The following is a 13,507-nucleotide window of genomic DNA, read 5'->3' as shown; positions in this document are numbered from 1 at the left end:
CCACCTGTGCATCGCCAGTGAGTGCCCTGCAATTTGCCACAGCTCTGCAGTTAATACATGGCAGAACAAGTGGGGCAGAGGATTCTGAAACACTCAGGCCCAGGGAAATCAGGTGGTTGGTTTGTTTTTGGCAACTACTGGGCTTGATGATTGGGCAGCAGTATGTAGAGATATATTCTCTCCTCTCTGGGGAAAGGGTCTGTGTCCTGGGTATTCTTTCCTGTCCTGACTCAGATAAGTTCAGATGGAGAAAGCCATCTTTGTATTTTTTTTTTCTGAAGTATTGAAAAAAATGGGGCAGAAGCAGAATGATACTTAAAAAATCACCTCCAGCATGGAGGTGATTGGTCTGGTCTTTTTGATGGTCTGGTCTTCTGGTCATCAGCACTGAAGTCTCACACAGGATTCAAAATATGGCTCCACCACACATAAACAGTGTGATCTTGAGTGTATCTCTTAATTTCTCTGCAACTCCATTTCTACATCAGCAAAACTGGAATAACACTTACCTCACAGAGATACTGCAAAGATCAAATGAGAGAATGCATATCAAACCCAGAATGGTGGCTGGCATGTAGCAGGTATACAATAGATAAGCCTCCTACCATGTTAGAGGTGTTTTCTGAAGGGATTCTAATCTCCTGAGGAAGATTAGGGCCAAGAACTTAAGCAAACCCAGACAAGAGCCTCTAGATGTGTGTGTGTATTCCCCCCTAGTGGCTCCACAGTAATGATTACAACTGCAGTCATGTGAGGATGTCAGATCTGCCTTCCTCACCTCCACGCTGGCTGCGTGAGAAGTGAGCAAGTCTCCCGGTGAGAGGGGAGGCTGTTCCTTTCTCAGGCAGCACTGCTGCAGCCCCTGACCTACTTTCTTACTAAAAATAGCTCTTCTTAGGTCACTGCTGCAAATTGAATTCCACTGCTTCACTGCACCCTGTAAGCAGGTGGGTGGGCACCAGAGCACATTTGGTGAACTGCAAGCTTCTGCTCATGTGGTGATTGCTGCCCACCAAGGATGCTAATTCCACATGCCTCAGCAGAGGGCAGAGCATGTCTGCACATGTGTGACCCTGCTGGGGTTCCTTTATTTGGTGGGACACAGGCAGGGAGGGGCAGTGAGGGAAATTCTAGATTCAGTTTTGAAGTCTGACAGACTGAATTGAAATATGGGATCCATGCTTTCTTATTTGACCTTGGCAAAGTCACGACTTTTCTTTGCCTCTGTTTTCTCATCTGTAAAATGGAGATAATAACACTGATTTTACAGTATGATCGTACAGGTATTTTAAAATGCTACTTATAAAGTAGTCCTTGGCACAGAAGAGGAGCCCATTAATGAAGCTAGTACAGGTATTCTTCATTGTCTGGCCCATTGCTCCACATGCCCTCTAGCTGAAGCCTCTCATAGCAGGAGTAGCAAGGGACAGGAGGCCAGTCCAAGAACTAGAAAGATTTTACGCTAAAGGGCTTTCGGGGTACTGAGGTCAAAGGTTCTCAGACATAGCTGAGCATCTCAATAACTATGGTAGCTTGTTAATAATACTGATTCCAGGTCCTTACCCTAGAGACTGGGACTGAGGAAGTCTATCTAGGAGCTAGCGAATCTGCATTTTAATAAGCTCTCCAGGTGATTCTGATGCACTGCCAGGTTTGAGAACCTCTGAACTAGACCACTCACCTCATTAAGGTAAATGGGTAAATGAATTACTATTATTTTTCTTCCATTATAAGCATAATGCAAAGTCATTATAAAATATGCAGAAAACATGGGAAGGCAAAAAATAAAATAAAAAGTAAAAGTTCAATCATATATTGAGTGCTTATTAAATGCCAGGCCCCTTTGCTGAGTCCTGGAGATTTGTTAACACAATTCTGACCCTCAAGGAAGGCCCGGTCTATGTGCAGAGATAGAAACAGACAAGAAGACTATAACACAATAATGCGTTAGAGTCAAGTTACAAATTTTATAGAGAGAAGGATGAAGGACCAACTGATTCTACCTAGGAGTCAGGGAAATCTGCAGAGCTGGACTAGAAAAAGAGCAGACATTCATGGCTAGACAAGGGAGGAAAGGGCATTTCAGGAGGAATGAACCAGACATACAAAAGCATGTCTGTATACAAAAGCATACAGGGGTAAAAGGTGTCTGTTAGGAAAATGTCCTAAGGTCACTATAGTGAGGTCACCATATACAGCAAATAGTGGTGGCACAAAGACAGCTGGTGTGAACATCTGGGTCTGGATCATGAAGGGTGTGGATAACATCAAAATGCTTCCTCACTGGGAAGTATATTACCCAGTATATTTATCACATATGGCTTTTTGTTTTCATTTTTACATGACCAATGCTGTAATTCTTACTTAATAAACACTACAGATTAGTCAAGCAGATAGGTCATCTTTTATCCAGTCCCAAATGTTAGTAAAATTAGGTAGCTCCTAATTTTACTAAATTAGAAAAATACTATGATGAACATCTTTAACCATAAAGCTTTTCCCATATTTAAGATCTTTCCTCAGAGGAGAATTCCAGCATATGAATTAATAAATAAAAGTGAATGGATATCTTCAAGGCTCTTGATAATAAGCCAAAGGATTTTCCAAAAGTGGCCCAAATGTTTTTATAAATGAGGAGACAAGGCCCAAAGAGGTTCCATGTCTTGTCCAGATCATACGGTTGAATAGGGGTGGTACCAAGAGCAGCATCTGCGTCCCCCAGCTCCCAGTCTAGCTCTCTTTCTTCTGACCACATTGCTTTCCTACAAATCAAAGAGAGATGAAATAATATCTATTTGGCCAATGCTTCTAATCAATTTCTAAGTATTTTAGATTAGCAATATACACGTATAGGAAAAGAGAGTAACATGTGCGTGCTTACATGCACACATGAAGCTCTATATATGAGTCATTTTTCCATCCTTATCATGTATGCTCCCCTACCAATGACAATTTTTGTTCTAGCCAAGCCGAGCAAATCTTATGTTGTCTTACCTCCATATCTTTGATTTGATCCTACATGAAATATATCTCTTGTTCTCCTAGTCAAATTCTATGCATATTTTTAAAATCCAGAAAGTATTTCCAGACTGTAGGCACTTATTATCAACAACAGTCATATGTGATATTTATTTTATTGCTTTGCAGCAGCTCTGGTATTAATGTAAAATTATTTAAGTTTTACCTATAGAATAAAAGCTGTCTCAGGTTTCTGTTACTAGAAAGGGATAAAACAACCCCCTAATCCCACACTTGAAACTAATGGGAATACTTCTAGAGTTTGATGGGCTGAAGAAAGGTCAGTCCAATCCTTTGTACCTTCTATATCTTCAGTAGTAGACATCTTGGTAGACTGGAAAGAGCATGGGACTAGGAGACAGAATAATAATAGCTTCCATATGCTGAGGACCTACTCTGACCAGGCACAATGCTGGATGCTTTATATACATTACTTAGAATTCTTAAAATTACTCCCAGCAAGGGAAATATCATTAGATCCATTTTACAGATGAGGAATCTTAGGACCTGAGAGATTAATTTATTCAAGGTCAATATCATCAGTAAGTGGCAAAATCAGGATTTAAACTCTGGTATGTCTGACTCAAAAATCTTAAGTTTTTTCTCCTTTACTATATTGTGTCTCAGCAAATGCCATTACAGTTCTAGCTCTATTACTTTCAAGATACATGATCTTCTCCTGGTCTTTGTTGTTGTTGTTGCTGTTGCTATAACACCACAGGCTGGATAATTTATAAAGAAGTTGATTTGGCTCATAATTCTGGAGGCTGGAAAGTCCAAGAGCATGGTGGAGGCATCTAGTGAGGGTCATCCCAGGGTGGACAGGTGGAAGGAGAAGAGAGCACATGCGAGAAAGAGCTTGTCTTTTTAACAAAGCCACTCCTGCAATAACTAACCTACTCCTGCAATAATGACATGAATCCATTCATAAGATTGGAGCCCCCATGACCCAATCACCTTCCAAAGGCCCCACCTCCCAGGATTGTTACACTGGGGATCAAGTTTCTAACACATGCACTTTTGAGGAGCATATTCAAACCATAGCAGATGCCTAACAGGACATTCATGCTCTCCAAATCCTGCCTCCTCACTAATAAGATGGGGATAATCATCTTCCCATCCTGCCCTTTACTCCCAACACACACATGCACATACGTTATAATGGGTGTAAAAGACCTAGACAGACATATGGGTTGTTATTAGAGTCCTGAACATCACAACTGATCATTTTGGTGATAAATGGACATCCTGCCAAGATCCTCTGTCATCTTAAAGAGAATTTAATTACACTCACTATACAGCTCCTTCTAGCATCAAGTGAATGGTTGCAATGCCTTTTGTAATGTCTTTCAATAAGGCCTGAAACCAAGAGGTTAATACTCTGAGAAAAATCCATTAACCAAAATACTGTATTCTTGGAGTACTCTGGTAATCGTGGTTCCCTGGGATATTTTCCCATTCTATCACATATACGTATGCATTTCTATATACATTTGTACACGTCTTTCACTGGCAGCCTGTTTCTAGAAAGCAGGATTCAGCAGAGGGGAAGCTGGGCTTGGATTCTACCACCAGGGTAGAAATTGTATATGGGCTGGGGGGGCATTTATTCCAGTTTTCCAGAGGCTTCTGGTGAAATGTCAGGAGATCTGGCTGAGGTGTCAGGAGACATGGGTTGTAGTTTACATTCTGCTGCTTACTTACTGTATAACATTGGACAACATGCTTGACTCTCAGCCTTGATGTCCTACATAAAATAGGGATGACACTACCTTAGATAAATTAGCTAACTTTCCTGGGGCAATATTTTCTCTCCTGACAAACTGTCACAATTACTATGTATATATCCATACTGTGTGCTGGCCCTGTGCTGAGGGCTTTCTACACATTCTGTCACTCCTCCTTACAGTCCTGTGAGATGGGTACTATTATCTCCAGTTATGGAAGAGGAAACCTATGCTCAGAGGAGTTTAATAATTTGTCCCAGGTCACACAGCTGTTAAGTTACAGATTAGGATTAAAACCTTGGTCTCCCTAATTTGAAATCCAGTGCCCTAAACCATGAAACCATATTCCTACTTACCAGAGAGCTGCTGCAAGGAAGAAATGAACACACACTAATTATTATGTGTCTCCTGTGTATCTAATTGTTTGCATCCCTCTTCTGTAAGACACATGAGTACAAGGATGCTCTATAGAGCCCATGCACATGAGGCTGCTCTGTGACTATCCCTGTGTAGGGATATGTGCATCTTGAGAAGGGAAGGGAGAGACAGGACTTGATAGAAAAGTATTTACTGCTGTACTCCCCAAATTCATGAAGTCAGCCATACTAGAAACATGGGTGAGGGGTTATGGATGAAATTTCTCCAAAGTTTTAGAAATTGGAGAGTTGAAGGCTGGAGTAGCAGTGACAGAATCTTGCTGAAGACAAGAGTAAAACACTTGCATTTATGCATTATCACAGATTTTTAAGTTGATGGTGTCCAAGGTGACTGTGTTGGACACTAATAAGGAAAAAGATATGACTGAAATGGCAGGAATGCTCGCCTCAGAGAAGGTGGACAACCCCACCCCAACCACTGCTTACACAGAAAGGATGAAGGGACACGAGGAAGAACCCACATTTTGAAACCTTAGGCTGGATTGAACTAAAAATAGAGCTGTGATTCAAATGTCTATTACTGAGTTCTCTGCCTGTGCACTCTGGAAACCAGGTTGTTTCACTCCCCATCAAATCTACCTCCCCAAGGTGCTCATTCCCACAGCTTGGAGACACAGCAAAGTAAAAACTGTTGAGAGTCTAATGAGCGTGTGATACGATGCTGGGCCCTTTATACCCATGATCTCATCTGAGCTGCACAACAACCTTGGGAAGCATCTACAGAAGAGGAAACTGAGGCCCAGTTAGGTGAGATGACTTGTCTAAGGTCATTCAGTTACTAAGTGGCAATACTGGGAATTGAATGAACTCAGGTCAGTCTGAGTCCAGAACCCATGCTCTTTCAAACAAATCCTTGCTACATTTCAAAGAGACTGAGCTTCATTTTAAGCTTAGTGAGTGATAAAAAGCAACACTGCTCCCTAATTTACCTTCTGGCTCTGGGAAGGACCCAGCAAGGCAGCCATTTGAATGATTCATTCCTGTGACTGACAAGGAAACTTCTCTTGGTTATAGCTTCAGCAGCTGCTAAATCTGCTACACACCACCCCACCCCACCCCCTCCATTTGGCTCAGGTAGGTGGAATTATTTATGTAAGAATTTCAGTGGCCTCCTGCCTTAAGCATGATTATCATAGACTTTTAAGTGATAAAAATGTCACAAATCATAACAAAGGACAAAAGGAGTCAGGGTCAAGGAAGGTAACAGGAAAGAAGATATTCTGAAAAGCACAGTAGTAGTTACAGATGCAACAGGGTAACTCTCATTATTTACAAAAAACACTTTCCTAGCAATTTATTCATCTGATCCTCATAACACCCTGGTAGATGTTACTATCTCCATTTTACAGATGAAGAATGTGAGGGTCAGATCTGAGGTTCAAGGTCAGACCAAGGGTGAAATAACAACTTAGGTCTCCTAATTCTCGCTCACTGCTTCCTACAACCCACTCACCCAATAAAGCGAAGACAGAAATCTATGAGAACTATCAGAGAAAGAACTCTGTAGTCTTGCTGCCCTGCATAACAGGACCAGGGAGGGAAAGTGGCTGAAAGTATCAGAGAGAAGTAGCATGGAGTCTGAAACTGTGGGCTTAGAAACATTTTTCAAGTCCCACCTTAGATATATTAAATAATTGTGTGACCCTAGGCAAATCACTTAATCTCTCTGCCCTGATTTCCTCACTTGTAAAACAAGGCAAACAACAGTACCCACTTCACAGGGTTGTTGTGATGATTAAATAGAAAAACAAAATACCATACATGAACAGTGCTTGGCACCAAGGCAATCAGTAAGTGTTAGCTGTCACTGCTTTCATCATTATCATCATGAAATGGCACATGGGAAATGTTAAGCGTATGTTCATTTCCTCTCCTTCCCCTTGCTCCTGTATCTCCCAAGGCACCACACCCCCATCTGTTATCTATAGATCTGTTGAGAGGAGGTCTAGGGTCAAGGAAGAGCACACAGTGCTTCTTCCCAGGCAACCTGATTGAGCTGGCCTTGTTTACTCGGGCAGTAAGCTGCTACACAAAGTCATTAATCATACTTGGTGCTATGTGCTTTCAGGTCAATCCACAGAAATTAATGACTCCATCTGGCTTCTCCTCAGAGAGACAGAGCCTTCCCATGTATCCATGTATGGGGCTCCTACTGAGGATTCAACCTTTGCAATAGCTTATTGGAAATAAGCAAATCTGGAAAGTCTACCAAGATGAGTTGGTCGCTGCAAAGAGGGACCAGGAAGCCAGGCGTAGTGGCTCATGACTGTAACTCCAGCACTTTGGGAGGCCGAAGCAGGTGGATCACCTGAGGTCAGGAGTTTGAGACCAGCCTGGCCAACACGGTAAAACCCATCCCTACTTAAAAAAAAAAAAAATACAAAATTTAGCTGGTCACAGTGGCACACACCTGTAGTCCCAGCTACTGGGGAGGCTGAGGCAGGAGAATCACTTGAAACCAGGAGGCAGAGGTTATAGTGAGCCGAGATTATACCACTGAACTCCAGCCTGGGTGACAGTGAGACTCCATCTCAAAAAAAAGAAAAAGGACCACGAAAGCAGTCTTTGCCCTGGGCTAAATTATTGCCGCACCAAGAATAATCACAGAATAGTGACATTTATATAACATTATTAAAGCCATCACAACACCATACCCTATAGCATGGCCACTTAGCAGAAACGCTATGTACATATACATAAAGAAAAAACTGTAATTAAGTAGCTCTGCTTCACGGAGCTTTCTCTACAGAACCAACTCCCTGAATTCCCTATAGAGCTGAAAGTTTTCATTCCAATCTTCTACTAAGTAGTCCTATTTGGATGTTCCACAGGCATCTTACACTCAGTTATGCTAAAAAATAAATTCATTACCTTGCCCAAAGCCTATTCTTTCCTCCCTCCAGGTATCTCTCTTCTCAATGATGACATATGTCCCTAGTCTACCAAGCAGAAAAGGGTACCACATCCTTGATCCTGCCCATTCTTGTCCTTCCCTTCTCAATACTTTTCGTATTAGACCACTTAATTCCTGACAAGCACTGGCTTTCAAATCTCTTCCCTGCCTCCTATTTCTGCTGCCACTGCCTGTTCTTCCTGACAGTTTGCCCTATGGATTTCAAGCTTGCTAGCCAGTCTCCACAGTTATGCAAGCCAATTCCTCACCTTAAATATCTTAATTTGCATCTCCTTCTGGGTCTGTTTCTTTAGTTGAACCTGGACCGATACACTCTCTCTTTGAAACTAAATTCTTATTTTTGTAGAATAACATTTTGATTCTCACCTTTGATTGGTAAAAATTGATAACTGAATAATGCTAAGTTCTGGCAAGGATGTGGAGTATAGAAATCTCCATTTACTGCTTCTGTCAAGCATCAGGCACTAAGCTCAATCCTTTACATATATTATCCCATCTAACTGTCATCGTTGCTCTGAGCATTTTCATTCTCTAGCTACACAAGGAGGTTATAATTCACTCAAAGTTGCACGGCTAGGAAGGAGGAGAGCTGAGTTTTTTTCATGGACTTAGTGTCCCCCTCAAAATCACATCGATTTCATTTGAAAATTATAATGAAACAACATTTATTAAAACAATAATATTCTATCTTACTTTTTATACAAAATTATTACCTTTCTTTTCCAACCATACTTATATTTGTTAAAACCTCAGAAAGTCTGTATAAGTAAAGTTGGGGAAGAGGGGGCCAGAATATTTTCTTTATAGATGTGCAATTGGAACCCTTGGAGGGAAAGTAAATTACTTAAGGTAATTTATATTTAATTTTAAAATTGAAGATTATCAAAGGTATCTGAACAGTTTAAGGAGCCAGATTAAAAAGACATCTTCAATAGGGAATAGTCAGTCCTGGATTTGGAAACTGTGACAGTTTCAAATACAGTAGTAACCCCTTATCTTCAGGGGACACATTCCAAGACCCCCAAGGGATGCCTAAAATCTCAAATAGTACCAAACTATATATATTTGCTGTTTTTTCCTATATAGTAACAGGCAGATAGTATATACATTATGGACACACTGGACAAAGGGATGATTCATGTTCTGGTTGGGATGGAGTGACATGGCATGAGATTTCTTCATACTACTCAGCATGTGAAACTTCTGCAGTGTTTATTTCTGGAATTTTCCATTGAGTATTTTTGGGCTGTGGCTGACCGCAGGTAACAGAAATTGTACAAAGCAAAACCGCAAACCTCTGAGACATGATTTGAAGCAAAGGGACCTGGGCTGAGTGACGGGAGATCTGCTTTCTTAGTCTGCCTGGGCATGTCCTCTAGCTGGCCCACAACTGAAATATATCACTGCCCCTTCTAAGATTTGGATATTTCACTTATAGATGAAGATTAGGAACAGTTGGCTTCTGAGATCCTTTCCAGCTCCAGCCCACTTTAACTCTATAAACCCAACATTCCCAAGTATACCATGGCCATCTGTACTTTGCAGGCTCTCTCTGGAATGGACAAAGGTTATTCTGCAGTGTGGGCACAGATGTGGTCCTGTAACGCAAGATACTGAAAACCACATCCCCACCTCTAACCCACAAATTTCCTGTCTAGGCCTCTTTTACAGGAACGTCTTCAGACTACCCCACTACCTATCCCACTGACAGTTTAAAGGCAATATAACTAACAAGCTCATCCTCCCCACTCTGTTAACATCTCTGCTTCCATGGCTGGCTCCCCTGTCCTCTGGCCTCCCTAGTGCTAGCTGACTCAGTCAATACCCAAGATTTACCATTTCTACCACTCTTATATTTATTCCCAATTACACATTACTTTGTTGACTTCTGTTCACATTTTCACCCTTGTTTAGATCCTGATTTCATCATCTTTTGTGTATATAAATTCCCAGTTTCCAGAAAAAGTGAAATGTCCCCCTTACATGCCTTTTGGAGACAGGCTGCAGCTGGAGCCTTTTGGCAGCCAAAAGAGACCCCTTTGCAACTCTTAACAATCTATTACTGAAAATTTTAAGAGAATATTACTAATTATTAACCTGTGTCTTTAGATACCCAACTCCTTAAGCTACAGAGTACCCAGGACAAGGTTCTCCTCCTTGAGCAAGTTACTTACCTTCCCTGCCTTAGTTTCCCCATCTGTGAAACAGGTATAATCATAGTACCTACCTTACTGTTGATGTAAAGAATCAATTAATAATGTATGTAAAATGTGTAAAACCATACATAGACCAATACTGTCAGCTATTATTGTTATTATGATTCAATAAATATTGAGAGTTGATCATATAGTATATTGGCTTCCTGGACTCTTCTTTCCCCTTAACTTTCCTAAAAAGTCAAGCTATTGAAGTCATTTTTTTGTTTGTTTGTTTCCTAAACCACATTTGAATTCATATGGTGAGCCTTGGTGGAACCCCCAAAAATAATGAAACAAAAGGAAACATGTCCACACAGGTCTACAATTTGGCACAGCACTGGTTCATTCCAAACCTATGCAGCATAGGGAAACGGAGAATATAACATATCCAGTGAGGGTGAGTAGCAGAAACTACGCAGAAACAAGCCAAGTCAAGGGCTCCTGAGGCCATGGGCTTCTAGGTCACAGTGACAAGGGTGGGGCCTTTGGAGCTCACCTCTAAAGTTGCTGATGTTCTATCTCCAGAGGGGTGTAATGTGCCAACTGAAGTTAGGACTTGTGGGTGACAGTTCTGGGCATAGCCTATAACTTGCTGTGTAACTTTGGGCAAATCATTTCCAAACTTAGACCTTAATTTCCTCTTCTATAAAGATCAGGCTGTTTCTGAAGTCTGTGGTTCTATGAAAGTCTGTGGTTCTATGACCCCAGGGCTCTTCTTACATTAAGATCAGCTAAGATTTTGCTTCTTCCCCCTCCGAAAGGCAGTCCCTCCCACAGTAGAAGCCTGTAAATCTTCTTTGGCTACCTTCTTCATTTGGCAAAATTAAAATTTTAAAAAGCATCTGTCTAAGAGCTCCCCATATTTTTCTCCCTTCTTGCTATGTAATGCCATTTGGCAAAAACTTCTTGAAGTCAGTTCTCAACTGATCTTAGTAAATTCCCTTCATACGAAGAATTCGTCTCAGAGATGCTGCCCGAATAAAATGAGCAGACTCATAAAACTCACAAATACCAAGGCCACAGTGCCAAAGCTTCAGCTTTGAGTGGCTTCCCTTCTGTCACACTGTGCAGTCACACAACTTCCAGCCTGCCTCGCACTCTCTGGGCCGCTGTCACTTCCTCTATCCTTGATAGCTGTGGCCTACAAAGAGTAGTAGGAACTTCCACAAAGTGGGATAGATTGAGCCCATACGTTTATCTCTACTTCCTTCCAAAACCCTCTTAAACCAACTTTAAAGGAATAAAGAAAGTATGAATCCACCAAGAAAAGAGGAATAGAAGGAGAAACAAGATAGCTCAACATATTTCAGATGAATAACACAGATGAAGACGGTAACTGACTATACAGAGTGGAGGAGGCTGAAAACCCTGTGCTTGCTGAAGGGAACAGTGAGAAGGAAACAAATTTTTCTTCCAAGACACTGAAAAGCCTCAGGACTTAGAGGCACCAAGTGTCTTTGAAAGTCAAGTAAGGATAGGGCTGAAATCAGAGGGATTGCCTGAAAGTATATTTATAGGGGGTAGATGCCCAGATTCTCCCCAACACACATAACGAGGCAACCTATCTCTGACTATACCTAAGGAACAGCACACATTTATTATCTGATGAAACAGAGCAAGGGCGGCCCTGGGCCTGGAAAAAGAGTCACTGAAGGGTGGGAGTGAGGATATGAATTAAACAAATGGGTTAAGTGACTGACAGTCTACATAAGGGATGATGGGACTCCTCCCAACCCCCTACCCCCATCCTGCTCCAGAAAGTCAACAACTAAGCATATACACTCCAGGACAGAAGATTAGGGGGAAAATCCATAAATATTGATCTCTGGAAGTTTACCAATGAAAAAGCTCCCCCAACTCCTCAGTCCAAACATCTAAAAGGAAGTCAGGAGCCAACGCACCCTTTCCATGCACATAGTCTCATGTAGTATCTCTTTTCAGTATAAAGAGCCAGCTAAAGATCATCAGATCTTTAGAGACGATAACTTCTGTATCAGTTAGAGTCTCAGCAGAAGACTACATCAAACTAGATAGCAGGAGAGAGTTTAATAAAGGAACGATTTACAGAGGCATGGACAATGTTTAGTATTCCAGGACCACTAGATTAAACTAGAGCTCTACCACCGCTAAACCTGAAGAAGGAAGGAAAAGGAGTGGTTGCCAGAATTAGAGAAGGTGAAGTTAAAGAGTGGGACACCAGACTGGAATCCCTGATAGAGGGATGCAGCTATGGCAGGTAAGCAGGGAGAAACTAGGAGAATAAATACCCTGACCTCACTGTTTTTCAGTCCTCAGATCTGCTGTTCCTCTCATTAACTGAACACAGCATCCTCCCTAGGGGTACACGGAGTGTGAAAAAAGGTGGAGAGTGCACCTACAGGGCAAACAAAAAATATCCAGCACAGTCTCCAACATGAAAGACAGAACTCAAAACAAAGAAATAGAAAATAAAAATAGTCAAGTCAGAGAACAAAAGAAAACATTTTAAAAATTATTCTACAATTAGTATCCATAGAAAAATGGTAGATGATATGGTAATATGAACAAGAACAGAAAACTATTTTAAAGAATTAAAAAATAAGAAAGAGCCTTAGAAATTAAAAATAATACCTAAATGAAAGTTCTACCAGAAAAGTTGGAAGATAGAGTCAGAAAGTTTTCTCAGAAAGTGATAAGAAAAGTAAAAACATGCCCAAGAGGAAAGAAAAGATAAGAAAAGTAGGAGTCTAGGAAATTTATTATACATCCAATAGAAGCCCCAGTTAGAACAAAGAAAAATAGGGAAAAAAATTGTAAAACAATTTCAAGAATGATTTCACAGAACTGACAGACCTAAGCCTCTGGACTGAGAAGGCTCAATAAACAACAGAACAATGAATAAAGAAGATACATAGCAAGGCATGTCATCACAAAATTTCAAAACACTGAAGTAAAGGAAAGTTCCTAAAAGTTTCAAAGTAAAAAAAATGGCATGGACAAAGGAAGGGAATTACAAAAAGCAGGAGACTTCTCAATAGTAACAGTAGATGTTAGAGGACAATGGGAAATGCATGTAAAATCAGAATGAAAAAAATAGCCAACCTAGATTTCTACAAACAGTGAAAGTGTCAATCAAGTGTGAAAACAGAGTAAGTATATTTTCAGAATTTTAAAGAATCAAAAAATTTATCTTCAACTCCTCTTTCCCAGGAAGGTACTGAATCCTGTGCCCCA

General features: G+C 40.9%; 1 protein-coding gene across 4 annotated transcripts in view; it reads right to left on the bottom strand.

Annotated features, from left to right (window-relative positions):
- SERGEF (secretion regulating guanine nucleotide exchange factor) overlaps nucleotides 1–13,507 on the bottom strand; it is a 225,808-nt gene that overhangs the window by 56,739 nt on the left and 155,562 nt on the right. Inside the window, exon 11 of one of the 4 annotated variants that reach the window (XM_064365131.1) lies at nucleotides 1,988–2,762. The exons of the other annotated variants lie outside the window; for them this stretch is intronic. Coding sequence (XP_064221201.1) covers nucleotides 2,731–2,762 — 32 coding nt within the window. The 3' untranslated portion in view covers nucleotides 1,988–2,730. Of the gene's footprint in view, nucleotides 1–1,987; nucleotides 2,763–13,507 lie in introns of those variants that run through there. 4 annotated transcript variants of the gene reach the window in all.

This window comes from Aotus nancymaae, unplaced genomic scaffold, assembly GCF_030222135.1.
Source record: "Aotus nancymaae isolate 86718 unplaced genomic scaffold, 86718_ANA_hifiasm-v0.15.2.pri h1tg000059l, whole genome shotgun sequence".
Classification (NCBI taxonomy): domain Eukaryota; kingdom Metazoa; phylum Chordata; class Mammalia; order Primates; family Aotidae; genus Aotus; species Aotus nancymaae.
The sequence above is the reverse complement of the archived record's forward strand: the minus strand, read 5'-3'. Positions and strand labels throughout refer to the sequence as shown.